At 52.7% G+C, this 27,024-nt stretch overlaps 11 protein-coding genes across 11 annotated transcripts; 4 read left to right on the forward strand and 7 right to left on the reverse strand.

Annotated features, from left to right (window-relative positions):
* Positions 1-8: 8 nt before the first annotated feature.
* M409DRAFT_23505 (uncharacterized protein) lies at positions 9-518 on the reverse strand (the record flags this gene model as incomplete). The annotated part of the gene is made up of 1 exon (XM_033806825.1): positions 9-518. One exon carries the CDS (start codon positions 516-518, stop codon positions 9-11), a length of 510 nt encoding a protein of 169 aa, XP_033667204.1.
* A 677-nt stretch (positions 519-1,195) lies between these two features.
* M409DRAFT_66771 (uncharacterized protein) lies at positions 1,196-2,714 on the forward strand (the record flags this gene model as incomplete). Its single annotated transcript, XM_033817086.1, has 3 exons — positions 1,196-1,820; positions 1,874-2,551; positions 2,611-2,714. 3 exons carry the CDS (start codon positions 1,196-1,198, stop codon positions 2,712-2,714), a joined length of 1,407 nt encoding a protein of 468 aa, XP_033667205.1.
* A 289-nt stretch (positions 2,715-3,003) lies between these two features.
* Positions 3,004-3,603, reverse strand: M409DRAFT_36753 (uncharacterized protein; the record flags this gene model as incomplete). Its single annotated transcript, XM_033810611.1, has 1 exon — positions 3,004-3,603. The coding sequence occupies one exon, from the start codon at positions 3,601-3,603 to the stop codon at positions 3,004-3,006; it is 600 nt and encodes a 199-aa protein (XP_033667206.1).
* On the reverse strand, positions 3,600-4,592 carry M409DRAFT_55161 (uncharacterized protein; the record flags this gene model as incomplete). Its single annotated transcript, XM_033812927.1, has 4 exons — positions 3,600-3,694; positions 3,769-4,041; positions 4,320-4,381; positions 4,432-4,592. 4 exons carry the CDS (start codon positions 4,590-4,592, stop codon positions 3,600-3,602), a joined length of 591 nt encoding a protein of 196 aa, XP_033667207.1.
* Positions 4,593-6,302: 1,710 nt separating this feature from the next.
* Positions 6,303-6,597, reverse strand: M409DRAFT_23508 (uncharacterized protein; the record flags this gene model as incomplete). Its single annotated transcript, XM_033806826.1, has 3 exons — positions 6,303-6,356; positions 6,413-6,430; positions 6,493-6,597. 3 exons carry the CDS (start codon positions 6,595-6,597, stop codon positions 6,303-6,305), a joined length of 177 nt encoding a protein of 58 aa, XP_033667208.1.
* Positions 6,598-7,294: 697 nt separating this feature from the next.
* M409DRAFT_55162 (glycoside hydrolase family 18 protein) lies at positions 7,295-13,410 on the reverse strand (the record flags this gene model as incomplete). The annotated part of the gene is made up of 9 exons (XM_033812928.1): positions 7,295-7,971; positions 8,231-8,477; positions 8,624-9,576; positions 9,826-11,505; positions 11,559-11,715; positions 11,774-12,475; positions 12,561-12,904; positions 12,979-13,208; positions 13,256-13,410. The coding sequence occupies 9 exons, from the start codon at positions 13,408-13,410 to the stop codon at positions 7,295-7,297; spliced, it is 5,145 nt and encodes a 1,714-aa protein (XP_033667209.1).
* Positions 13,411-14,384: 974 nt separating this feature from the next.
* M409DRAFT_23512 (uncharacterized protein) lies at positions 14,385-15,008 on the reverse strand (the record flags this gene model as incomplete). The annotated part of the gene is made up of 4 exons (XM_033806827.1): positions 14,385-14,480; positions 14,531-14,659; positions 14,713-14,829; positions 14,946-15,008. The coding sequence occupies 4 exons, from the start codon at positions 15,006-15,008 to the stop codon at positions 14,385-14,387; spliced, it is 405 nt and encodes a 134-aa protein (XP_033667210.1).
* Positions 15,009-15,669: 661 nt separating this feature from the next.
* M409DRAFT_23513 (uncharacterized protein) lies at positions 15,670-17,166 on the reverse strand (the record flags this gene model as incomplete). The annotated part of the gene is made up of 2 exons (XM_033806828.1): positions 15,670-16,858; positions 16,910-17,166. 2 exons carry the CDS (start codon positions 17,164-17,166, stop codon positions 15,670-15,672), a joined length of 1,446 nt encoding a protein of 481 aa, XP_033667211.1.
* Positions 17,167-17,823: 657 nt separating this feature from the next.
* M409DRAFT_66774 (uncharacterized protein) lies at positions 17,824-21,693 on the forward strand (the record flags this gene model as incomplete). The annotated part of the gene is made up of 4 exons (XM_033817087.1): positions 17,824-18,552; positions 18,610-18,823; positions 18,983-19,479; positions 19,534-21,693. 4 exons carry the CDS (start codon positions 17,824-17,826, stop codon positions 21,691-21,693), a joined length of 3,600 nt encoding a protein of 1,199 aa, XP_033667212.1.
* A 748-nt stretch (positions 21,694-22,441) lies between these two features.
* On the forward strand, positions 22,442-24,003 carry M409DRAFT_66775 (uncharacterized protein; the record flags this gene model as incomplete). The annotated part of the gene is made up of 2 exons (XM_033817088.1): positions 22,442-22,505; positions 22,571-24,003. 2 exons carry the CDS (start codon positions 22,442-22,444, stop codon positions 24,001-24,003), a joined length of 1,497 nt encoding a protein of 498 aa, XP_033667213.1.
* Positions 24,004-25,821: 1,818 nt separating this feature from the next.
* Positions 25,822-26,914, forward strand: M409DRAFT_55166 (uncharacterized protein; the record flags this gene model as incomplete). Its single annotated transcript, XM_033812929.1, has 2 exons — positions 25,822-25,888; positions 25,944-26,914. 2 exons carry the CDS (start codon positions 25,822-25,824, stop codon positions 26,912-26,914), a joined length of 1,038 nt encoding a protein of 345 aa, XP_033667214.1.
* Positions 26,915-27,024: the final 110 nt, after the last annotated feature.

Below are 27,024 nucleotides of genomic sequence, written 5' to 3' on the forward strand. Positions count from 1 at the left end.
AGCACCTCTCAAAGCATGCCACGCTGCTTTATCTCCTCGATAGTATCAACCATCAAATCGTCACCTTCATCCGCCCTACGTTTGATCTCTACGTAATGGCTTTTCAAGAATTCAGCTTCTTTACCAGCGATTGGCACTGGCAACCCCGCTTCAGTTCCAACGACATCGGACGCAAGAATAAAGACAGAGTGCAGCTTTCGTCGTCTCGTCTCAGCTTTGCCTTCCGACGCGTGCGGTTCCACGACAGTTCGATCCCAGGCGGCTATGATGTCGGTGGCCAGCTTCTGGAGCTGCTCTTTCGTCCTGTTGCCCAGTCGTACATGGGCAATAAGATGGTTGCCCTGGCGCTTTTTGCCAGCAATGAATTGCACTTGGGATGTGATGTTCGTGAATGCCACGTTCACGAAAAGGCTGGGCACTCCGAATGATTCGGTGTGGATTGTTGTGACAGCGCGTTGGAAATCGTCATATTGATCGTCGGTCAAGGGCACAACGTGGAGGATGTCGTATCTTGGCATGATATGTATAGGGTGAAGTTTGGGAGTACGATGAATCTCGAAGTTAAGGATTTGCGGATCTGGATGCGAGGGCTGAATCTACTGTTGGAACGGATATTGAGTCTATGGAGCTGTCTCGGGTTTGCACGGCTCTGCTGATGCCTTTCTATGCCTGGCCTAACTATATGAAGCAGGTAACCTGCCCCATTCGGAACCCCTGAAGCTGACATAGACTACGTCTCAAAGATCACCGCAAGTCTCTGACTTCGTGCCAACATTTACCCTGCTCATTCGCCCTTGAGTTGTGACCTGCACACGCTGATTCAGTCGATGTGTTTACCACCCAACAGTCTTCTGTCCGGGAGTTGAGCAAGCCCGCTTGCATTCTGCTCGGGCCTGTAACAACTGGAACAGCCTCTCCCCACCGCCTCCATACTTACTCAGCTGCTAATGCATCTTCCGATGGGCACTCTGCACTGCATCTTCGTGGAGAATGTGACCCTTGGCAAATTTTGATGATGAAGTCAAGGCCAACGTTCTGAGGTACCAAACCTCTGCCTGACATAGTACTTCCTCACGAAGTAAGCACCAAGAACTGAGAGGGCAGCCTCGAACGAGAATCTTACCAAGCCCTGAGTCTAGTAACGATCAAGTTTTTTCGCGTCTGATAACCTGCAGACTTCTACAAGGAACGCAGGATGGCCTTTGTGCTCGATCAAGATGAACCACCGCACCTGAACTTCAGAACTTTCGTCAATGCTCTCAGGGCTGATGGCGACCTCGCAGACATACACCAAGAGTGTGATCCCTATCTTGAGGTGGCAGCAATCACACGCCATGCATCTGAGACGAGATCTGAAGCGCCACTCTTCCACAATGTTAAAGGAGCCAAGGACGGCCTTTTTCGTATCTTGGGTGCACCTGGATGTCTTCGTCGCCCGGGAGAAGACGAGTTCGGGCGTATAGCTCGACACCTTGCTTTGCCGCCCACATCAAGCATGAAGGAGATCATCGATTATCTGGTTGCTGGCACAGAAGTGGAACCAGTTGACCCTGTCAGCGTTCCTACCGGCCCGTGCAAAGAAGTCAAGCTGTTCGACATAGACCTTACTGCTTTGCCGTCACCCACATGCCACTTGAGCGACGGTGGGAAGTACATTCAGACTTACGGAATCCACATCGTCAAATCACCGGACGGCAAATGGGAGAATTGGGCCATCTCTAGGGCAATGATACATGACAAGACTCGTTTTGTGACCGCGATGATCTGGCCCCAGCACTTGTGGCGGATTCATGAGATGTGGAAAGCTATCGGCAAAGACTGTCCACGGGCGCTGGCGATAGGCGTGCCACCTGCCGCACTATGGCTGGCGCAGCTCCTCTCCCAGACGGTGTATCCGAGCCGGGGTACATTGGTGCAATGACCGGACATCCAATGAAGGTGGTGAAATGCGAGACAAACGATCTTCAAGTCCCAGCCAACTCAGAGATGGTCTTCGAGGGCACTATCGACGCCAATGCTTTGGGAGACGAGGGGCCTTTGGGGGAGATGCATGGCTATTGCTTCCTCGGCCATTCGCAGAAAATGCCGCTGCTCAACGTCAAAGCAATCACGCACCGTAAAGATGCAATCCTGCCAATGTGTGTCTCTGGCAGGTCCGGGGACGAAACCCACACCATTCCCTCGCCCACTCTCGCTGCGAATATGATCGTCGCACTTCGACGCGCAGAAATCCCAGTACTGGATGTCGCGGTGCCAATCGAGACAATGATGATCTGGACAGTCGTCCAGGTTCCCCTGGATGCTTTCGGCTTGCAAGGCTGGACCAGCGACAAGATTTGCCGGGAAATTGGTAGGGTACTGTTCGCATCGAAACCCGGGACCTACGTCCACAAGATCTTGGTGGTTGGAGACGACATCGACATCTACAATTGGGACGATGTCATCTGGGCATATTCGACGCGTTGCCTTCCTACTCGTGACGAGATCCCTTTCGAGGATGTGGTTACCTGGGTGTTACTGCCATCAGTCGCTCAGTCGGAGGGTCGAGCAAGTACGCACGGCGGAAAGGTCGTGTGCAATTGCATACTTCCTTCTGAGGAGCGAGGACAGCCGGGGCGGATTTCAAGGGAGCTTTTCCTGCTGAGGTGCAAGAGAAGGTACTTCGAGAATGGGGTTCTCTTGGCTTTCGTGATCGTACGAAGATTGCGTGTTGATATAGCACGCTAAGATAACTAGATTTGTTGAAACGGCAGGTCTTCAAAGTCTCTAAAAGTGTATGACACACCTCTTCTGTGGCTTTAGAATCGTGGTCAACGTCTTCAGATGCCTTCGCATATACTACTCGAAGCGTATTATTATCGCCGCTATGTTGAGATACAGTGCACCTGTTACGTGGATTGATATTGACTATGGAATTTGCTTCAATCACCAGAAGTCCATTCTTTTGCTCAAAGGCTCCCAACCCAATGAACGTACGGCCTAGAGCCAGCTACTACGCTATGCTCAATCCTTTTCCCAACCCTTCCACCTCTGAAATGCTTGAGTATCCAAGTCGACCAGATCCAGCGTCCGACCAATCCACTGATCAATCAGATCATCAATCGTATCTGGACGGGTGTAAAATGCCGGCACCGGGGACGTTATGACCCCACCAGCCTCCGTAACCGTAGCCATATTGCGTAGATGAATCAGACTGTAAGGCGACTCTCGCACGGCCAATATAAGTCTCCGCCGCTCTTTCAACATCACATCAGCCGTTCGCGCAATGAGATCCTCGCCGTAGCCTGCGGCGATAGCGCCCAAACTTTTGGCGCTGCACGGCACGATGATCATGCCATCGCACTTGAAAGATCCTGATGACACTGGCGCTGCCATGTCGTGCACTGAGTGTGTGTGATCTGCCAGAGCGCGGACGTTTGCCGGGCTGTAGTCTGTCTCGTACTTCAATGTCGTCTCCGCCCAGTGCGACATTATGAGATGCGTCTCAACGTTCAATCCACGTAGGGATTGCAATGTTTTTATCCCCAAGATCTGTCCAGTGGCTCCGGTCATGGCCACGACAATCTGCTTGCGCGCCTGATCATGCCCTTGGTTATGCGTCATGGCGCGCTTGAAGTTGCAGCGGTCAAAGTGTGGCAGGTTCCAATGGTATTTGTTATGATGGGATGGTGACTGGTAGATGTTGTTGAAGAAGCTGCAAAAGTGTGCTTTGCAGTGCTAGAGTGGAAGTTATCGTCTGAAAGCTACTGTCTACCTCTTTGTACTGACGATCGAGATGTCCACCGTCACTACGAAGATCCATCGGCCTGGCCATTGGCATTGGCATCGGAGTGCAGTCGCAGCCCATGGGCAGCTGCTCAGACGCGGCATCCATTTGCTGTAGTAAGTCCGTGCTAAAGTCTCCACAGTTTAGAAGCCTGCAATATACAGCCGAGTGGGCATTCCAGCTGACAAAGGAATATTTCTTCGTCAGATCTTCTTTGCGGAGGCTCGGCTGTTGCACGAAGGCTGCAGAACTTCCGAATCTGGCAGTTCGCCTGCCTGATATGGTAACAGTACGTGCTAAGTGAGAGCGTAGCACAGAATGACATATGAAAAGTATCGTTTAGCAAGGCTGATGGAGTATTTCGATCGTCTCATGGGTTGCTTCCTCAGCTTTCATGCATCTGCTATTCGTGCCCACGTAGCATGAATCTCCAAAGTGGAAAGCCGCTCCAGTTTCTCCTCATCGACCACGCCATGAGCCCGCACTGCTCTAAACCTTTCTGATGCTTCGATCCTATCAAGATGAATCGTATGATCTCTATCCATCGCTGTACCTTCTAAATTGTCGATCGCCTCTTGGGCCTCCACATCAGTGGCGAACCTGACAACAGCAATTCTGTAATACGCATGAGCTGTGCAGCAAACGACCTACGCTGCTTTCCTTACCCGAGAGTCATGTTATGCCGATCAACGGGCCAATACATCTTCGAGTCGACACTCGGGCTCTCCTCTCCGAGTTTTCGGAGCAGAAACCGGCGCAAGACAGGAATGGTGTCTGATGTGACAAGTGGTAGGCCGTCGAAGAATGCTAGTGTTCCACTTGACATTTCGTTCGTCAACCAGACTATATATTTGAAGATGTTGGGAGAATTTGTGGCGCAGCATTCTCTTGTTCATGTGAACTCTTGTCCATGGACAACCCTGCGCACTGACATCATGTACACGATCACATGTATGACTAACCCGATTGGGTAGTTCCAAGGGTTAGCGACTTTTGTGCCCACCAAGGCGAGCCGGGCGAAATTGCCATTCCTTCCCATTCGCTTTCGCATATGCAAGCGCGTGATAGCCTGGGTAAGTGAATGTTAAGTATCAGCGCCGGAGACCAAAGTCTCAAAGGGAACGAGTCGTTTTGAAGTAGTTTCCGGCAACTTCGTCTTACCGGCTCCACATACTAGGGAAAAGCATGTGTAGTTACTGCAATCGAGCCACACGCATTGAGGGACCGAGGGAGCGTGGGTCATTGCGAGTCTGGTCACATCAAAATGATGTGACATCGCGGCGCGTCGCTCCGAGACTGCGTACCTACTAGGTCACAAGTAGGGCAAAAGAGGGCGCGAAACAACGACATGACAAGGAAAAAACGAACAACTAAGCTCAACAGTAGCATCCCTAGGATCTGGACGCACCGTGCTCGCTTAGGAAATGTCGATCTAAAATCCTGGTATGGACAAACGCTACTGCGAAAAGTTTGAAGGGGCAAATCTCCTAGCCTTTTCGAACGTACACATTGTGAGATGTATGCTTACAGTCCGAGCTATTCACAAGACCTACCGACCGTTCGTCACATGGCGTAATGCCAACAAGTAAAGGCAATTAGCGTGAACCACTCAGCACCCGCGGAGATATCATTACGGCACACGTGGCTAAGATCGATCATTCCATTACCCTCGTCGCGCCTGCATGCCTATGCTTGGCAGGTTAGTACCTACAGTCGAGAGGAACATTGAACTACGGTGCAAGGTGGCCCGAGCTTCAGGAACACCAAATCATCTACAGAAGTATGTAGGGTGCATTAGAGGAAATACCGAGATCGGATGCTTTCAGCGCACTGGTCCTTGCATTAGCCTCCTTACCTACGTCTGCGAAGATCGCAGCGAAGACTGCAGCTAAGCTCGCAGAAGATGGTGGACTCAAAACTTCTTGGCAGGATTGGTTGGATCAATCCCACGCGGAAACACGAGCCAGCGACATTGAAGGCTGCGCTCGAATGGAATTAGTTCTACAACGCTGATCGAAATTAGCCGCGCTGCCAATTCGTTAGATTTGCGATCTAGTCCTGCCCGAACGCGTCACAATCCTTGCGCAACTTTAAATTCGCTGCATGTCTACTAGGATGGATACGCTTCATTCGCGGATGTGACTTCATTGAGCACGCTTGAATTGTGCTCGATGCCTCGCCATGGTCTCATGTGCTGAGCAAATCTAAGTTCTTGACTGTCGTCTTTGTACGCTAGAGATCTCGAATTTGCACCCATCGGAACATTTGTACGACAGCGTTGTTGAACACTATCTTTAGTATCGTCTATGGAAAGACCTGTCTTTAACGACATTGTACTAGTCGCCCCTTGTCGTGTTGAACTTTCGGGTAGCGTACCTCTTCTCTCCCCACATGAGAGACTTCGAAAACCACCCTCCACATCATATCGAGGATTTTTCTCTATTCGGAAAGTGCCAACCGCTAGCCTCCCGGGTAAACAATCGATATGCTCAGGCCATGGCAAGCCACTCCATTTTGGGTTGCCAACACACCCTATTTACTCGCAGTTGACGAAAGGGTCACTGATGGGACCGGGACCTGTGTAAGTGCACTAACTCGTTGTGTCAGTAAAAGGTGCACGCCAACAGCGCGCGCGTACAACAATACCGATGTGAGGCAAGACCCCTAGGATTTCGTGTCAGTCAAAGAATTGGTGCTGTACTCGGCTTGTATCAAAGAGAACTTACAGCAGTACACTCCATGGTTCCTCCGTCGACGTTGCAGATCTGTGGATCGGAGGGGTTGCACGTGCCAGTATCCTGTGCCATAGCATACGGCAAAAGTGCAGACATGCAGGCCAAAATCGCGATCGAGATAAACTGCATTTTCGGTCGAAGAAGAAGTGTATGCTGAGCTTAAAGGCGACTGATTGTAGAAGATTCTTGATCTGCTTTCCCTTCAATGTGGGAACAAGCTACGGGCGAAAAGCTCTTACTTATACGTGTATGTATCGATGCTCGCGAGGACGAACGCTTGTTGTCGACGTTGCTAGAACTCATTGTGTCCGGTACTGCAACGCAGAACACTCACGCAACTTAGCTTTTGCAGAGACAAAAGCTTTAGAACAATCCCATTAGCACCTTCGATGATTGCCAAGTGGTAACTGCGAATGTCGCTTGCCAGTAGCAGTGACGATCGCAGATGAATTTCCATCTACAAGCGACAGTGCAAGCTAATCACATGGGTCATCCGTATTGCATATTTCAAACACTATTCTCCGGATTGAAGGTTTGCAACACGTCTCGTCTAGTGTATACGTCGTTGGACTGCGAATGTAGCTGCGGAAACGGCAATAATGTCGATGACCGAAAAATTTTACGACGCTGAGAGCAATTCCCGCGGCGACGTAATGTCATTTCGGAGACAGTCCCACAAGGCCAAACTCACAAAGCCCTCAGGAGTCACCTTCGCCTTCACCCGCACCAACAAACTCCATAACCAATCCTCCCTTCGTATTATACTTCGCCGTCTCCGCCTCCCGCTCAGGAATCAACTCCCATCCCCATTCGCCCTCAACGCCTCCCCAAGCGTACACCTCCCCACATCCACAAACCCAATCCCCTCATACAGCCCCCTTACCTCCTGATGATCCCGCTTGATCATGATCCTTACCCTCGCCGGTCCTTCCCTCTGCGCAAAAGCAATAGCTGCCGTGATGAGGACCTTCGCGACGCCCCGCCCTCGTGCGCTCGGATGGACGTAGAGAGCGTTCATCTGCCAGCGAGACTCTGTGCCCGAGCCGAGACCTTGGACATCGCTGATTTCGAACTCCTCCTTCTCGACAGGTCCAAGGAGGGTCACTTTTCCAATCCAACCTGCTTCTTCCCAAGATGTCCCGTCGTCTGTGAGGTCCACAGCTACGAATGTGTTTATTTCCGGACGAGCGAGACGGCTCTGCCAGTCGTGCGGCGAGAATTTTGATTCGATCTCGTAGGTCGAGCTGAGTGCATTTGGAGACTCCTCGAGGGCAAAGAGTCGTAAAGCTGCGAATTTGGAGGCCTGCAAGGGAAATGTTGCGCTTGATGGCGAGAGGCGGTGGACCTTGGTTCGTGAGTTGGGATCCATTTGAGTCCGCGGGTTGCAACTGATCGCGTTTACGTGTGCTGTTGAACAGGCGGGTCCGTTTGATTCGAAGAGGTCAAGTCTCGTGCTGCGAATGTCAACGACTTCGAGGTTATAAGTGCGATTGCTGATTATTGATCTTCATTCACCGCAACATTGGACTTGTATATGGTGTGATCTCCGAGCCATACTTCATCAATTGATGAACAAAGGACTCGTAAGGGGCGCACTGGGGCGACAATTCCAGTTTGAAGGGCGATTGTCCCAGGGGGTGGATTCATTGCACTCAACACCATCGATAAATGTTATGTGGAGTCGATCTACTACAGAATGGAAGGCTCTATAAATATCTTGTTTGGGTACCATCACAATCTCCTAGATCCTTAAAGAAGAGATATAATCGAGCTTCGCATTGATCGCTTCGATCCACGTTCAAGGATACTTGATTTTGGGCAGATTGTTGGCGGCATATTCCAGCTTGTCCAAATTGTCCTTGACGGTCGGCCAGCTCTGCGGTTTCTTGATGGAATTCCGATATGCTACTTGAGCAGATGCAATGCCGTCTTTGATCCACTTGCTGGCGAATTCTTCCATGGTCCGGAATTGTTTTCTGTGAACAACTTTAGCACGTAGCGCAATCACGATGAATCAAGTGACCAACTCTATGAATTTGTCCCACGCGTTAGCAAGGCCTTTCGGCGACGACGACGGCGCCGTCGCAAGTCTTGTTTCGATGTAAACAAGCTGCGTTCTTACGTCCGCGATCTCATTGCGCAGCCTCTGCGAGACCTCGGGCGAGGTCAGGTACTCGAATACAGACGCTATAGCTTTCAGGTACTTCAGAAACGCGGCAGAGGGTCCACAATTCTGGATCCATTCGTTGATGGCCTTCTCGAACTTGACCTGGCTGGCCGGGGCAACGCCATCCCAGATCCTCGCTTTCACGCTGTTGATCTCGTCTCGACAAGCAACGAAGTTCTCACGGTTGTAAGACGATCCGAGGGCCTCGAAGACTCTGTCATTTGGAACCTTTGAATCGTACGGCGCCTTAGGTAGAGGCCCCCGTGGGACTACAGGTGGAAGGAATGGTGGAAGATTCGGTTTGAGCCATTGGTCGATGAAGAATTTGGACGGGATCCTCATTGCATTGTCAAGAAACTTGTCCCAAGTACGGAATCTTCCCGATTGTGCGGCCTCCAAGAAGGCCCCAATGGTCTGAAGTTCGATGATGTGCTCCGTAACGTAGGGCTCTGCAGCTTTGGCCGGGAAATGTTTCACCTTGGTGTTGCCGCAATCTAAATCGTCAGAGTAGTCGAAACTGTCTGCGTAGACATTTGTGCCGAGTTTGCCTGAATACAGCTTTCCAATGGAGGGATAAGATCGTGACTGGATTACAAGACTGGTGCCGTCCTCGAATTCGACTCGGAAAGGTTCGCGCTTTGCGCGGCTGCTCTCGAGGTCGATTCCCTCGTCGTCAGGGTCGTTGATCTGGCCTGCGTAGTCCAGGTCATCGCAGCTTCCGGCGTCGAGACAGATGGCGTGCATGCATTCGTCTTCATCCTCGCACTCGCGTTTCCGCTTCAGACAGGCCACGACGCCTTTGCCACCATTTAGAACCGCTTCCTCGGGTACAATCTTGAGCTTCGGGCCTTCGTTTGAGATCTGCTTGCCTGCCAGCTCCCTGATGAGGTCAACTGGCGATAACCGATCTTGAACTTCGTTCACTTTCTCGTCCCAGTCCCAGGGACGAAAGAAATTTGCGCTTCGGTTGTAAGAAAGACCAGTTGCGATGTTTCAGTCCACAGCCTTGCCTGGAACGCCCCCAAGTCGACATTTCTCGTCGATTCGTTGCCGATCCTAGAGTTGGTGTTTGAGGAATCAGAGAAATGGAAACCTGCCGTAACATTAGCCCCGGATGCTACATTGTCAGCAATCATTCTTGGGGTTTCACTACTCACCGTTATAAGTCGAGAACGATCCATCAATGAAAGCATTCAGTAGCTTCCCATCTGTTCCAAACTTATTGATCGTGATGTTGAGTCCAACCACGGGCCTGAGACCAACCGTGAGATTGCCAGAGCGGCCAACAGATGCCACCAACCCACTAAATTTCTCACTCTGAGCTTCCTGCTGCAGCTTCGCAGAGCCATCTTCAACAGCTTTCGGCCAAGCCCCGACCATCCGTTCACTGCTGCTGGCATGGACGCCTGTCGTGAAGTTTCCAGTGACTTCAGTGTCGGCTTCCAGGAGTACATCCACCTGGAAAGTTGGTTCAATGGTAATGACGCCGGGATGCCGAAATATGTCGCTCGTCAATGGCGGAAACAGCGGCCCTTCAATGTGCTCCAAGTTAAGATCCCCCCGAAGAGCAAAGTCAAAGTAGGCGTCTGCTTCGAAAGAGGTGCTCATGTATGCATTGACTTCTTCGATGTCCAGAACTGGAGATATGGTACCGACGATTGTGATTGCGAACTGGGGCGTTGCATCGATTCGACCTCTAGAACGTACTTCAGCATATGCATCTTCATCGTCGCACGGAGCAACGCCGGCGAAAATAGTCTGATCTAGGTCTTGAGTGAACGAGGTGCCGGCTGTCCCACAGGTCTTGATCCAGTCAGTAAATGTCTGATCCCAATGCTTTGGATCTGTGCTGTAGAACCGAGCGACAGCCGCTCCCCAGTAGGCATCGCAGTTCGCATAGTCGACTCTGAAGTAGATGTCGCCGCTGTCACGCTTCGCCAGGCTGAAATCATAGTGGAATGATAGTTGACTGACAGTTTTGTTGCTGAGCGTGGAGAGTCGGCCAGGCAAAGTTTGGTTCGTAGCACGCTCGAGGTTGTGCAACACAACATAGGGAGCAGGGCCGCAGTCGTCGGGTAGTTCCAAGATGGTTCCTTCCACGCCACCTTTCATGAAGTTGTTGCAGTCCGAAGTCGCAATGTCATCCGCCGCACACACATATCGTAGCGTCTGCATCCCCTCGGAACGCAAATGGTCGCAATCAATGAAGATCAGGTCGGAAGGTGAACCATCTCGCTTCGATTTCCCACTCGCCACAGCCGACTGTGGACCATCAATGACCACCAGACCAAACCCACGAGCTTCCGATATGTCTGACGCAGCGGTCTGATCGAGAGTAACGACGCTCATCTTGACGTCGTTGTCCACCGGCGGTAGAGTCGGGAATATGTCTTCCAGTTCAAAGGGCAGGAACGCTTGTTCATCTGGCATGTTGCAACAGCAAGTCTTTTGCCTTCCATAGCTGCAACCATGTTTTCCATCTCCATAATGGTCTCTTGCGAAGACAATATCGTTGTTATCGCAAGAGTTGTCAGCGCAATCACTCTGCCCGACACAGTGGCAGCCCTTAAATTTGGCGGGTTTTGGGCAACACACATTCACTTCTTGGCTGCAGCTGCCTCCAACGTTGCATTGACACGTGGTTCGATCGTGCTTTGTAACAATAGACTCGTAGCCCTCGTCACACTCCTTTCCACACCCAAAATCGAAGCATTTGCCAATCAAGGCATCCCAATGGTTAGCGACGCAACAGAACACTTTCTCGCCGTGGACGCAATCTGTAGTTCCTTCCTGCTTTGGAAGACCCCCCTTTTTAGACGTGGCCAGCGTAATTTCGCCTGTACACAATTAGAACTTCCCATGGAAAGAACGAGGACGAACATATCCATACCTGCATGACACTGCCCATTGCACTCTGTCCCATCCCCACGCCAGGTACATTCGGAAGAGGGATAAGCCGCCGCAGGGCAGCAGATATTCTGGGCCCTTCCCTTTCCACAATCGCCGCCCTTGTCTGATCCAATCCAATGGTACCCCGATGGACAGGACTTGGCGTCATCGTCAACGCAGCTTGGGAACACACGGCATTGATGACCATTCGCCAACCAATGCTGTTCCACCGGCTTCCCATTGTTGGGATCGTCTACACCTCCCGTAATCGTCTCGTTGCGGAGTCCGGGAAATCAACTCGTAAGTTCGGGTGTCGTCGTCGAGCGGCCAGATCATGGACCCCAAGAGGCCATTGTCTTGGCCAAATTTGATTTTGCACCGTAGAGAGCGAGGATCGTCATACGAGACGTATTGGTTGCCGTAGCGGAAATAGTTGAAGCAGCCATCCGGGTCGTAAAGAGGTTTCTGGATCTGGCGTTTGGAGTGGGTGCCAGCTTCAGAGCCACTTGAGTCGTTGAGGATATCGTTGATTTCGGAGTAGCTCAGAGTACCACTTGAGTTTGTACAAGGTCCAGGCTTTGCAGGGCCTCCGAATGGACAGCCTGACTCGGCGCAGTCGGAGTCGGCAAGCTCATATGTCCTTCCATAAAAGCCAACCCCCAAGACAACCTTGTCCGGTGGGATATCAACTCGCCATAAGAGCTCCATGGCCAACTTGATCTCGGTGATGTTGGTATGTGGCAGCACCACATTGCCGATGATATTCTCTCGATCCCAGTAGCCATGGAGATCATATGACATTACATTGATCCAATCGACATGCGGCAACATCCCTGGCAGAGCAAACCAGCGCAAGTACCAGTATGACGTTGGAATGGTGAAGGTAAGTCCGAGAGGACGAGATTGTTTGTAAAAAGTCTATTCCTCAATGTGTCAGTACAGTTATCTCACTCTAGTGGCGTGTTCGTAGAACCGTGTGATTCTCTTGAGAGACGTTACATACCTCGCGCAAGATCCTGACAAGCTGCACAAAATTCTTCGTATCATCCGGTTGGCCACCACGATCAGAAGCCCCTGGGTATTCCCAGTCGATGTCAAGCCCATCGAAGCCATATTGATCCATGAACTTGACGACATTGTGCGCGAATTTCTGGCACTTGTCGGTATCACGGGCGATTTCTCCGAAGAGAGGCTGATTCTTGGTATTGTTGTCGGAAAACTTCCAGCCTCCGACGCTGATGAAAACGTTCAGAGCCTCGTCTCTGGTCCTGAGATTCTTCACGTCGGTGGTTTCGCTGAAAAGCTCTGCCGGGGTGGCATCGTCCATGGTAGCCAATTCGTATGATTCTAGTAGCGCATTAGAAGAACGAGAAGCAATGAGGTTTTTTCGAATCCCAAGCCACACATAATTTGACGCTTACCCGGCTCAATATACGCGAAGGCGAAGTTCAAGTGGGTGAGGCCATCAACGGGTAGGTCCGTAGGTTTCCACGCCTGACATGATCTTCTGGCGGCCCAAGCCTCGTAGTACCCGACCACTCGTTTGTAGACATTATCGGTGTTCTTGGACCCCGACGGCGCTGGATGTGGCACACAAGGGACGCTACCTTGGCATTTCCCGTTGCAAAATTCTTCAGATGTTCCACAGTAGCTGTGCCGATGTGAGCGCGGTAAACATGAATGGGACAAGCACCTCACCCGTGTTCTGAGCAGCAGGCTATGGGCGAGCAAGTCTTGCCTGGAGGGTCAGCGAATTGACCACACTCGGCGTGAGCATCGCAGTTCGACTGAGCTCTCGGGGTGCTCGCCATGCCCATGTCCAGGCGTCTTAAGGTGTTTGTAGAATGTTGCATACTTTGTGCGCTGTCGTTTGGAAGTCACAAGCACAAGTGTAGTTTGAGCAGTTAGTGGTGCGCATCGCATTGTCGGAGGAAGACTGTTCGGCCAAGCTCCTCAAATCAACGCACGACGTTCAAATGAGTTGTGATGTCTTTGTGACCAAGTGCGGATTCACGAGATGCGAGACAAGTGACAGTCACACAGATTGTGCTTTTGTGGTCGTGTGGCTTCCCTACTGACACACCGGTGAGTGTGGATAAGTAGCCTGCGCCGTCTTTCCTCTTTGAACAAGACCCTCTGGCTCTTTGTACTCTTTGTACCTGTTATTGCTCTTAGTGTATTCCCTTTGCCGTCGCTGGGGCTCCCCAGGCCATGCAATATCTTCATCGTAGCATTCATCGCAATCGCAGCGTCACCAGTCATGCGAGATATTCCTGTCGAGAGTTACGGTGCGAAGTTGAGGAGAGTCGTGAGTTGCCGAAATATGCAGTGAGGATTGGATCGGGTCGGTTCTTGCAACAGAGGTAGATCGAAAGGAGAGAATGTATTGGGAGGTGAGGTGGGCGCGGGATTGATCGGCCCGGCTTGGCACATTTCACAAGCCGAAGACCCGTTCTCTTGCCGGGCGAGAGCCGATATGGTACTTTTGCCCGATACAGACGCAGCTGAAACTGGTAACATCGCATCGTGGAACATGCAAGCAAGGGGTTATGTAACTATTGGATCTTGGTTCTGTAATTTGACCGGACTGGATGTTCACATAGTTAAGTCGAGCCTGACATATTACTTTTTCAACTCTGTGATTGCTCAACGTGAAACGGACGCGGTAACGAAGCAGTACTGAATGGACTTTCAATTGTTCGAAACGAGCGACTCCCGGGCTTTCATAATTGAAATCTGTTACCATCTCGTGAGGGGTCGATCATCAGATCACACCCCGATCAACTTGCCACCTTCTCCGTAAAGTAGGAGGTGTTCTCAAATCCTTTCAGTTCCCATTGGCAGCAGCCAATCCACCCTTATGACCAGCCTCCTTGGCAGCCTCGCTACCAGCCTTGAAGGTACCGTCATCGTTGCGGCCAGACTGCACATTGTCAGTACAATCCCCAGTAGTTGCGAAGGAAATGAACATACCTCATTCTCATCCAGCTTGCCAGCAGCATGCAGTCCTCCCAAATGGCCAGCTTCCTTGGCAGCCGTCGAGCCAGGGACGAAAGTGCCGTCGGAGTTGCGGCCAGGAGCAGCGTCAGTAGCGCCTTCGATCTGTTAAATGTCAGCAGGGAAGACGCCTGATGCAGACAGTGGTGGTGCAGGACCTTCTCGTCGACCTTGCCACTGGCGTGAAGACCACCGAGATGGCCTGCCTCCTTGGCTGAATCCGAGCCCTTGGTGAAGGTCCCATCGGCGTTGCGACCTGCTGGAGCGGTGTTCTCCTAATGCGGATGTCAGTCTTGGTATGCAGGTGAGGATGTGTTCTTGTTTGGCTTGCCTCCGTCTTGCTGTCGTTGGCGTGAGCGGCCTTGCCACCCATGGAAGCGATGGTCTTGACCTCCTCCGTTGGGCGGTTGGCGAAATTGCCGGGGTTGGTGCTGGCGGTGTTGTTGGAAGACATTGTCGTGGGAGGGAGTTGAGCGTGATGTGTTTTCGACAGGTTTTGAGAAAGTCCGTGAGGATGGAGAGTTTGAGGAGAGTATTTGAAGACTTCTGATTTCGTTGGAGAAGACGCAGGTTCTGGAATGAACCAAAGCTTTTATCTCACGTCCTGTGTAATTGTTAAACTTGAAAGGAAGGAGCAAACGCGATAGCACGTGACTGCTGCCTGAGCTGTGGCGAAAAGGGGGACTGCGGCTGTCAGCGATCTGCAATAGCCCTTGCAAAAGAACAACACATGTCGCAGGCAAACTCCAGTGAAATTGAATGAAACAAAGCGGGCATACTTGTACCTATCCACTGATTGTGCTCTGCGGCCTAGGAAATGCGGCCAGGCGCTGCAGCTATCCTAGACGCAGCTTGTTCTCACTCACCGGTCCTGCAGTCCGCATCCTCAACACGCCAACACGCTGCTTGTCGACTGGGAACCCTGAGTCTGTCGTTGGTCGGAAACAATACTCACGCTTCAACTCAACCAAATCTCCTTCCTCAAGCTGTCTCAAGTATCGGTCTTCACCCGCCAAAAGGGCCCGTATTTCCTTCGTCGGTGTCGAGTACTCCATACCAAGTAGTTTCTTGCAGCATCTTTGTCGGATGCCCAACAATCGCACAGGATGGAAAGCTTAGCGCCCCTCTAGGGGCAGCTCCCGCTTCAGCACTTCGCTTGACTTGTAGCTCATTGGCAGAAATCCGCTAACATGCCAACTGGCAGTCTTGTCGCGGTTGCTCACAATCTCCCAACTCATCATGTCGCCTTGGTTGTCTGCCAGATCCAGCATGTCCTGCCATTCGTGGTTCTTGCCGCAGACGGAGTCCCAGCAGATCAGCCGACGGTACTTGTAGCCAGCAGACAGGAGTCTCTCGCGAAGCGTCTCGTACGGCTCCCGCGCAATGTCAGGCCAATCTCGCTCGGCGAGTGCTGCCGGAGCTTGCTTGGTTCTTGGAACAAACATCCGGTTGCAAGCGAACGGCAACGCAAGATCGAGACTCTTGATCTTTTGACCAAGTTCGCGCACAACGTTACAGAGATGCCACTCGGGATGTTCTGCAGTGTCCTTGTAGTATGCTGCGAGTAAATGCTCCGCGCCCCGAGGATTGCGTTGGAGATGGAACCGGAAGTGTTGGAGGAGCGGAAGTCCACGCTGAAGCAGTATCGAAAGGTCTTCGTAGTCTCTCACTTGATGCAGCATGGGACAGTTGACGATCTCCAGATGGGTGAGCTTTGCTGGTATGATGCTAGAGCAGAAGAGGTTTCCCAGAGTCGACGTAGTGAGCAAGTCGTTGTGTTTGATGGAAAGCTTGGTGATCTTTCTGAGCCCGTAGAAAGGAATGGAGACAGCGCCGTCTTCTTGATATCGGCTGATGTGGCTGGCGCGATTCGCTGAAGCCGCCGCTTTGAGAGTTTCTGGCCGCTCGGCAGGAGATCCATGGAGAGTGTCGATTTCAATCTCCTTCAGATCCGGAAATGTGGAGCCTGAGAAGCAGGTGTCCCAAACGTCCCAGTTGGGCGCACGTACGGATAGAACTGGCGCTCGGCCTTCGCCGCCAAGGCAAAGAACGAGCCGTTTGACATCTGGAAGCGAAGAAGTCGAAGAGCTGAGTTGCATCAGGAGCATGGTCCATTTTCCGTGAAGCGAGAGTTCGATGTTGACATTGTTGCTGGCCCGGGAAATTGTACCTATGTAGCGGGCAAAATCGACACCGACTAATGGTGACTTTGTATTAGTTGCAGCGTCGACGAGAATAGTGACCTTCTTGATGTCGCGTGCACAAAGCTGTGCATCGGTGAGCTTCTGCCAGTGCTGGCGTTGCCTGCGACGGTTTAGCTTCGAATCAAGACTGGGAGCGAAAATAACGGCTTACTTAGCGCTGAGGTGGGAGACGATCAGTGACCAACGTCCCAGTGTCCAAACGAGAGACCGTAATTCGTCAATTGCAGTGATGTCGATGTGCTCGTAGAGAGGTTGCTGAACTGCAAGGTAGCAGTCTTTGCTGAAATGAGCTAGTCGGGTGAGGTCTTTTGGGGTGAGATAGGCGCAGATCATGAGGAAGACCTCTCGAGGAAGGTCCATGAAGGTTTTCTTGGTGGTCGCCATGGTTAATTCTGCATCTGTCGACATGTTGTCTGTGTCGGCAGCGCGAGTTCAGTTCAGTGGTAGGGCACGAATCTGTCGAGTCTGTGAGCTATGAGGCACATATAAAAGTGGTTGCCAGGCTGGAGAAATTGGTCGAGGTCGAGCTCGGAGCAGGCAGCCAAGGTGTCGGGTCCGCAAAAAGTTTGATTACCTGCGAGTGTGGTGAATGGCTAGTTGAACGGGTCGAAGGCTACAGTCTGAAGAATGCGAACACCGGAAGTGGTTGCTGGCTGGCAGGTCCTCGAGGATGTTCTTACGGCTTGTGCCACGCTCTCTGAATGGTGATGCCAGCAATAATAATGAGCACAACCAACTCGAGCGGCTGCGACAGCTGTCACGTGCTGTACCGTCAATCTGCGGGCTGAAGCATGTTGTTGTGGTGAAGCGGAAGTGAAGTGAAGGGCGGCGGCGGCGAAGGATCCCGGTCGGAGTTCAGTCGCGTGGCGCGGGCGTGGCGTCGAGAGCAAGGTTCCTGTGCTTGCAGACTGACGTGCATCCAAGACATGGTGATGTACGTCTTGCCTGCGGCCTGGCGATGACAAAACATCCCATTCCACACCGACCTCAACGACGCCCCTGCCATCGCATACCTCACCCACCCTTCGAAGCGCTCTCACTGGCATTCCCACAATACGAGGAGGCATGCCCTCCATCGGCGGTCCTGGCAAGACTGCTCCCAAACTGCTTCACGACTTCCTCCAGTTCGATCCTCTTCGCTCGCCACCCAACGCCAACTACCTGGCCGATGTCACGCCACCGGTAGGAGAAGGCCAGCCACTACAGCCTGCGCAAAACAGCTGCAAACATGAGTACACGCCGAAGTGGAGTCAGAGTGTAGCGCCGCCTATAGACTCCAGGCCGCAAGATGGAGCTGAGTACAAGATCGCGGTGGTGTGCAAGAAATGCAGGGTTCACGCAGACATACACATCTACTATCCTCCTGCGGTCAACCCTTGTCCGAACGAAGACTATCCGCTCCACCACTTCCGGCGACATGAGCTTGGGGATGAAGTGGGCCACACGCGTATAGTGTACGCATGGCAGTGTACCGCTTTCCAGTGCGCCGCTCAGCTACGCATAAGCTTTCGCAGGCCGAGGCTGGAACCAGCGGACATCGCCTTGCTCACAGATACCGACAGACTGAGACGGAGGTATGAAGCTGTCGTGGAAGATGAGCCAGAGAGGGAGGGGTTACGGCAAGCTACGCCAATAGAAGCTCTGAGCAGGTTGAGAAGATACATCAAGGATGCTTTGAATACGGAGCACACAAGGCGGTCGTTCCCTGCTAACAACAAGAGGTTCATCGAAGCTTATGGTGTTCGTGGACAAGAGTGCGCAGACCTTCTGAACAAGCTGGGGTTCAATTATGAGGTATGATAAGACATGTTGTGAGGATGATGAGCGTCCTTGATGCTCATGATGTTGCAGCACCCTGACTGGAAACTACCTCAGCCTCCAGTGCCGGATGATCGGTTGCGCGCCTCTGGCGACAGCCTGCGTGAATACCTGGAGGACTTTCAGATGGAACTTTTGGCCTTGGTCTCGAGGTTGGCAGCTGACGCAAACTCCGTCAACCCTTTCGCTGCAGAGGGATGGTCATCCGCGGAACGCGACATTGAAAGGCTGCTTGCAGCTCAGGGGTGTAAGCATGCATGGTTGTGTTGTGCGCAAGCAAACATTTGAGGCTGATTTTATCATCTTTCTTTGTAGACGTACGTCACGTCTCGCTCAGAGGCCGGGGTGTGTCAAACGACGAACTTCAGTAAGTGTGCCGCGCCTGCCTTTGCGCGTCCATCACCAGCGCCCACTGACAAACGCAGCTACTTCGCGTCACTTGGCGCGCTGCCCGACTTTGCAGACTCTCTCGTCGAATTCGCTTACGACCGGCAAAGCCTTTGCCACCCAGAGCAGAGACCGTACTACTTCGAGTCCTTGCAGGTCATCGCCGAAAACCGAAACACCGAGCAACTTCAAGTCAAGGTAGCAACGCTGGCCTCAGAGGACATCGTCAGTCGCCGGGACCTCAGCGCCGCCTATCGGAATTTGCAGGTCACTGCATCGGACGATGACGAGCGGGTATTGAATCTGTACCACGTTCTGATCTCAGACGCTGGGCCATCCCAACAGGACGACGCGCGACAAGCGCTCTACAAGATTGGACTTGCTAGAGGAAGTCAGCGACTCATCAAAGCCGCGCAGCAGACGATGGACACGTACGAAGATGCATTGGCATGGCTCGGCAACGGAGCAAACAAAGACACTGCTGATGACATGCTCTTGTCGCTCGTTGCGGTCAAGGTTTGTTTTCCTCATCTATGAGCCTCCCCTTCGGTTGCTAACCCCGTGCACCAGACCGGCGACAGCAAAAGCAACGATGAGTTGGCGCAGAAGGCGATTTCAATCATCGCCCGAGAACGCAAAAGCGAGGCCCTCAACTCATGGCTGGTGTCAGGCACAACCGGCGGGTACGAGATGACTCCAGAAGAAGCTTTACGCCATTTTGGGTTTGAGGGGAAAATCAGCGACATAGATCGTAGCGTCTTGACCACCACGATCGAGTTCGCAAGACAGGACCGACCAAGCGAACAAACGGACAAAGCCATCGCTGCGCTCCAAAAGGCCATGGCCATCGGTGCTGCCGCAAAACTATATCCGGCCGAAACGTGGCCTGCGGGTCTGGAAAGCCACGGCAACACCTGCTATCTCAACAGTTTACTACAGTACTACTTCAGCGTAGCCCCATTGAGGAACATCGTGCTCAACTACGACGACTACAAACTTGACACCACCAAGTATCATGAGAAGCACGAACGCGTCGGTTATCTCAACATATCAATGGTGGAGATCAAAGGTGGACAGCGATTCGCAGAGGACATGAAGCATCTGTTTGAACGCATGATCAAGAGCCCCAGCGACAAAGTCAGACCGGAGGAAGATCTCGTATGCCGTGCATTCTTGAACCCGAAAGATTATGCGCTGCTGGCAAGCTCCGTGAAAGAAGAGAATGCCGCCCAAGGACCCCAAACCAATGGTCTTGAAAGCGCTGTCGACAGCGACGTGACGGACGAGTCCAAAGGTTCTGCCACCATCGAGGACAGACACCAATCGGATGCCAGTAGCGTCACGCTTCAGGCAGGATCGGAGAATGGTGAAGGAGCAGATGTGGCAATGAAGGATACCGACTTACCTCCCACGCCGCCCGATTCCGGCGCCGAAGACAAGGACAATGACAATAAACCTGCATTGCCACCACGCAAGTTTTCCACCGTCAGAGAGCGAGCACTTTCCGCCGCAAAAGAGAAAGCAACCCAGCAACAAGATGTGTCGGACGTCCACGAGAAGATCATGTGGCGACTACAAGCGGGCATGACGCCCAAAGGACAAGATGAGTTCGGCGAGCAGAGAGACGCAATTCGTGAGCTGTTTGAGGTTGTTTACACCGACACACCCGTCGAGAATGGTGTGGAAGGGACACCAAAACTCGAGATCAGAACGAGCATTCAACTTGGCGTGCCTATCGAGGATACGAACTTGTACGCCATGCTGGATGCCGTCACGGACCAACAACCTCCGATTGCAGATGCAGCCGCAAAGAAAGGTGTGGAGGTCTACAAGACCTTCCGCTCGCTGCCACCTGTGCTACAGATCAACATACCGCGTATTATGCAAGATCCAATCACTGGTGCGCCTACCAAGTCGAAAGCTTGCGTCAAGTTTGAAGATGAGCTATACATGGACCGGTACTGCGAGCAAAGCGGCAGCGAAGTCCTGCAGAAGCGCAAAGCATGCTGGGGATGGCGCAAGCGACTCCACGCCTTGAAGAAAGAGCAGAAGGTGCTGTCGTCTTGTGTGGCCGACCTGGACGGCGCAGCTGCTTTGGAAGAGGCCGCAAAGTATCTGAATACCTTTCCCGGAATCAACGACGACCTCGAATCCATGGGCATAGACGGCTTTGATGTCGACCGAGACCTCCAAGCCACGCTCGCTGCTGATGCTGAAGCGCAGAAGAGCCGTCTGTCCGTCATCGAGAATGAGATCCAGGCACTTGAAAGCCAGCTCAAAGACGAATATAACGAGAAGGACCTAAAGTATCGCCTGGCGGCTGTCATGGTCCACCGTGGCGGCTCTGGCAGCGGACATTACTTCACGTACATTCGCGACTTCGGAAACGACCTGTGGCGCACATACAATGACGAAAAGGTGACCCAAGTCACCAACCTCAACGAGATCTACGAGGCCAGAACGTGGCTGGATGGCACACCCGCCTTCGCCGTCTATGTTCGAGACGACAAGAAGTCAGAGCTCATCCAGCCGGTCTGCCGCGCGCCCGAGAAGCTCCCAACTCCAGAGCCCAGCGAGCCGATTGCTTCAGGCTGGGACGATATCACCATGGAGAACGGCGAATCGCAAGCAGGCCAGCCAACTGTTGGCATCGACCCAAAACTGACGATGAAGGAAGGAGGTGAAGAAGATTGGGATGAGCAGCGACAGGTTCCCAAAGTCAACTGGTAGAGTGGCATGACAGTCCTCAGAGGTTTTCACTGACCTCTGATTCATCGACTCTAGTCTCCCAATCTTCCGCGATGACGGTTTGGTCAAATTCAGTCTACAACGAAAAGATCGCAATGTCCAATCGTCACACGAGGGTGGGCGCGACGCTTCCGTTTCACCGAAACGACGACATGACAGCTGCGCAGTGGATGGCCACGGTGGGCAACATCTCAAACACCCCCGATTGAAGCATGCCACCGACGGCCAAGCGGTTGAGAGATTGGTGGAGAGCATTGACGATACCCAGTTAGACGGCGAGCAGAAGCGATGATTTTCCATTCGAGCGCGAGCAGACACACTACAGCACTTTGCTTGATGGGCAGAGGTTTTTGTTTGCTCATGATGTAGATATTATTGCTGGCTGGTGTATAGATAGCATTGCATTGCATGTTGCATGGCTCGACCTGTCTCGCCACTGTTGCGACTTTCGGTATCAGTCAGTTGCTCATTCCACTTTCAAACGTCGAGTTCCTCTTCACTTCTTTCCAACTCGCTTGCGATCAGATATATACCGCCCTCCAGCCTCCGCCCGTCACTCTCGCCCACATATTCACCCGTTCGGATATCTCGGCTCCACCCTCACTTGCCGTCTGTCAGCCGAACTCCGGCCCTTGACTTGCAACCTTCACAACGCTCCCGCAACCTTCGCATCTCTCCCCGCTGGCGACGACATCTCTCCGGTCGCGCCTCTCGGCGGCAGCGTGTGAGGATGGACTCGGACGAAGAGGACGATTTCGAGTGGAGTGTCGAGAACGAGGAAGAGTTCTGGGAGGGTAAGGTCGACGTCAAGGCCACGTGCTGTCCAGAATCACATGCTGATTGTGAACGCTATTCATAGAACTCGACGACATTGTCACGGCACCGAGCGAGACCCACGAGGAGATTGACGACGTATTGAGGAGGTTCTTGGGGTTCACGACGAGGTTCAAAGAGGCGTATCTGCAGTCCGAGTACGATGTCGCGAGGTGCTGCTATCACTTGCTCGATGCGCCGCTGTCGAAGCACAATCGGGATTATGTGAGGAGGCAGATTCTGTATTGCTTGTTGCAGGAGGATGAGGTGGATACACTGCATCTGGCCGCGGCGCTGCTGCTGTTCGATGGGCGGTCGAATGAGACGGCTTTTGAGATGATGCAGACTGAGGGCGCATTTCCACGGCTTGTGGAGCTGATAAGAGCGAAGAGGGATGATGATATTGGATTACACCGGCTGCTACTGGAGTTGTTGTTTGAGATGTCGAGGATACAGAAGCTCTCGAGGGAAGACTTGACGATTGTGGACGACGCCTTCATCCTTTATCTGCTGCAGCTCATTGAGGAGCTTTCTGACGATGCGGACGATCCATATCACTACCCTATCATCAGGGTACTGTTGGTCTTGAACGAACAGTACATGTGCCTTGCGAATGCAACGATATCACCTTCAGAGGAGAACGGGCCGGTCACCAATCGAATCCTCAAGCTCTTGTCCATGCACGGACCGTCATATCGGACATTTGGAGAGAACCTCATTCTTCTGCTGAATCGTGAGTCGCAGCTGGGACCTCAACTCCTGATTCTGAAACTGCTCTACCTACTATTCACGACACCTTCGACTTACGAGTATTTCTACACGAACGATTTGCACGTCCTGGTCGACGTCATCATTCGAAACCTTTTGGACTTGGATCCCGGAAACCCAGATTCTGGCCTTGCGCCGGATCAGGATGGGCAGCGTGCGCTGAGACATACGTACTTGCGCGTGCTGTGTCCGCTTCTGAAGAACACGCAATTAGCACGCGAGGGCAACAACTACAAACGAGAGGAAGTGCGGAAGCTCCTGTTCCTTCTGGTCAACAGATCTTCGGCTCATTTCGCTCCTGTTGACGAGACCATCATTCGACTCGTGATCCGCTGCAAGCAGATCGAGTGGCTCAGGGAAGAAGACGATGAACAGGATGAACTAATCGAGAAGAAGCTGGCTGAAGTCGTTCCAAGCGAGTCGGTGGTGGCCAAGAAATTGCTAGGTATGTCAATCGGAGAGGCAGCTGAAAGCAGCCTAAGCGTGACGGAGGTTTCGGCCAAAGTCACCAAAGAGAAGCCCAGCGTTCCAGCCCCCAGGCGGAGGCGGAAAGGCTCGAAACCTGTTGGCAATGGCGACAAGGCACACGTCAATGGCACAAGCGGGAGTGATACTCTGAAAGTGCCACCGCTACAGCCCATGGCACTAGGGGAGGACATTTCGCGCGATGAAACGAGGAGTCCATTTTCAGATGACAATGCGGAGACATGAGGATCACGATATCTCGACCGAGCACGTCAGGCAACACAGACGACTGTCACTGCTGGTATTGGCTGGGGCTGACAGTCTCGTCGTACTTGTGGAGGAAAGGTGTCAATCTTGCACCACTTTGAAAGAAAGCCCACCACTTCTGGCTGGAGGTTCGAGACCTCAAACTCGATATCTGAGACGAGCACAGCCTAATCTTTTCGGCCTCCCTTGCTTGGCGACCTGCTGGCTTGATCCAAAAAGGGTTCAATCACTCCTTGACAAAAGTGACCGATCTTCCAGCGCTGTTTGTCAGATTTTCAGCTTGCATTGGATCACATTGATGGCAGCTGTAGACAAATCCAGTTTTGGTTGCGCAGTGCTGCAGACTCCCGGAATGTACATCGGCTAGTCACACCCAATGGCTCAGTGTCCATTTTGGAAAGCTTGGAGAAGCTTGGAAATGATCAATTCTGTCGTGCGCGTCGATGGACGGACTGCAGTCGGTGGTTTAAGTTGTGTTCCTCAGCAACTGCAGCTGTGCTAATTGGGACTGCCCTGCGCCTTACGCTGACTTCACGCTCTCTGTTGCTGTCAGCAGCTTGACAGGTACAAGTGAGGGTGGCAGCCATACGATAAGGCGCTCGCGTGCACTCAACTGGTGGCGGTCTCGGATCGAAGCCACCGATCCCAACACGTGCGAGACACATTCCTCGACGATAACGACTTCTTCAAACGCTGCTACAGCGGCGAGGTATGTCAGTTCGCGATCCGTCATTTGACTGTTCAACGACGCGACGGCATTGAGCATCGTCTAACTGCAGCTTCCTTGCCGCTACCGATCGTCTCCTGCAGGTTTTGAGGCGACTGCAAACGGCCCAGCTGCTGCAGCCGCAAGAGTCGTGCCTGTTACACGGCATACGGCGAACTCCTCTAGGCTGAGATGCGGTGCCACGTCGAAAACTTTGCCGTGTAAAAGTACTCTCAGCATCCTTCGGAATTCTTCACGACCATCAACACACCCGTCGGACCCCTGCAAGCCGTCAGCAACAGATTTGTCGAGTGGCCAAGCACGTATAAGCACGGATGAATGGCAAAGACGCAGGTACAAACAAATTGATCTTTGAGCCCCACTCGCACTCCGTTGGTATCAAAGTTACACAACTTACACCTGACCGGACAGCAACAGCACGGAACGAAGTCCTTCGGAAGAGCTAGACCATAGAGCCATACCCAATGTCCGCCATCCGGTTTCACTGGCTTCCACCCACTTCAAGCGAGTCCAACAACGTCCATCATCATATGTTGGCCCGCCTTGTCCCACAGAGGTGTCATCCGTTCCCGACGTCGACCTGGCCCTCGGGTCGCCGGTCCTGGAGTATTACATATGCGGCTCTCCATCGCGTATGTATCATGCAAGACGCCATGGCTTACAACTCGCACACCCTTCTTTCCAGCGCCATCCATCCCTTGTTGAAGCGCGGCGGTTTGCTCGCCGTGCCTTACCTGACTGACTGCGTTTGACTAATGGCGACATCTAGCTACGATCTGCAATGGGGCTCGCGGTCCGGTCAGGAACCGTGCATTGATTGTGTTGCCCTGTTGTTCCTGGTGGAGATGCAGTCACCTTGATTTCTTGCTGCGGCTGCAAGTTGGGTGTAGGCAGATTTGATATTTGCAACGCAAAGCGAGATATAAGAGCTTGTCCGTTTGTCCTCTGCTGCTGGGGCTTTCTTCTCTCACGCTCCCGTTCGTTGAGCAGTCCTTCCCTTCGTTCACTTTGCTTTTCTCGTTCTTTGCCCTTCTCGTCTTTGTCTATCCACCAGCACGAGAAATATCAAGATGAAGCTCTTTGTCATTGCGTCGACCAGCTTGGTGCTTGGTGCAGCTGCAGCAGACCCTCTTCCAGGTATGCATCGATCTGTCTGGCTGTTGGTCATGGACTCTTACTTACCCTTTCGCAGTTCATGCTGTGAAGATCGCCCTGCGTCAGGGCAAGGCCCCTCCAGGCTATGGTCCACCTGCCTACTCTCCTCCGCCATATGGACCACCACCATCGTACGGCTCTACAAGCACCAGCTATGGCACTGGCAGAACGACTTCTTCCTCTACATCAAGCTCCAGCACCGAGGGCTCTCCCATCTTCCCATCGAACACAACCACGCCTCCCGTCTACAGCACCGGCTTCCCAGTCCCAAGCTACACCAACAGCTCCGAGACCCCTTCATCCACCGAAGGCTCGCCCATCGGCCTCACGAACAGCAGCTCCGTTCCTTTCCCCACGTTCACGACGGGCGTCACAACGACTCTGACTTCCCAACTCACCATTACCCTGTCCGTGACGGCGCCTGCTTCTTCTGGTTTTCCTCCTTCGTACTCTTCGTACAATTGGACGTACCCGATCCCGTTCCCGACCGCTGGCAGCAGCTCCACGCTCGGCAGTGCTGTTACGCCATCTGGCTCTTCGAGCTCGTCGTTCTCCAGCGCTTCGCCTGTGTACACCAATTCGACTACTGGCGTCACGTCGACCGTTTACTCCACCCTTACGGTCTCTGGAACTGGATCTTCCTCTGTCCCAGCCAATTCGACAGAAGGCTCACCAATCACTCCCACTGAGAGCAGCAGCACATCGTCGACTTGGACTCTCGTGCCCACCGGCCCCTCCTCTTCGCCAGCCATTTACACTCCACCAACATACAGCACCAATTCTGTCAACAGCACTGAAGGCTCTCCGGTCACATTCTCCAGCCAGTCTCGGTTCCCCGGCACTGAGCCTTCTTCTGGCTTCTTGACCGTTCCTACTACTACTGGATACTCGCACACGCCACCTGCTTACCCGACGAAGTCGTATGCTGGACCGAGCGGGTACCCGGCTTATGGTAGCGGCTATGGGAAGGGAGGTCATGCTGGTGGGTGGTGGGGAGGCTGGTGGTAAAGGAATGATGATGACGGAGGAAGGGATGAGACTACGATTGAGGCAGAAGTGTGAGGCCTAGATGGCGCTTTAGAGATTCTGTTCCGGAGATGTGCACACAAAGGCGAGTT

Source organism: Zasmidium cellare (genome assembly GCF_010093935.1).
Source record: "Zasmidium cellare ATCC 36951 unplaced genomic scaffold M409scaffold_19, whole genome shotgun sequence".
Lineage (NCBI taxonomy): Eukaryota > Fungi > Ascomycota > Dothideomycetes > Mycosphaerellales > Mycosphaerellaceae > Zasmidium > Zasmidium cellare.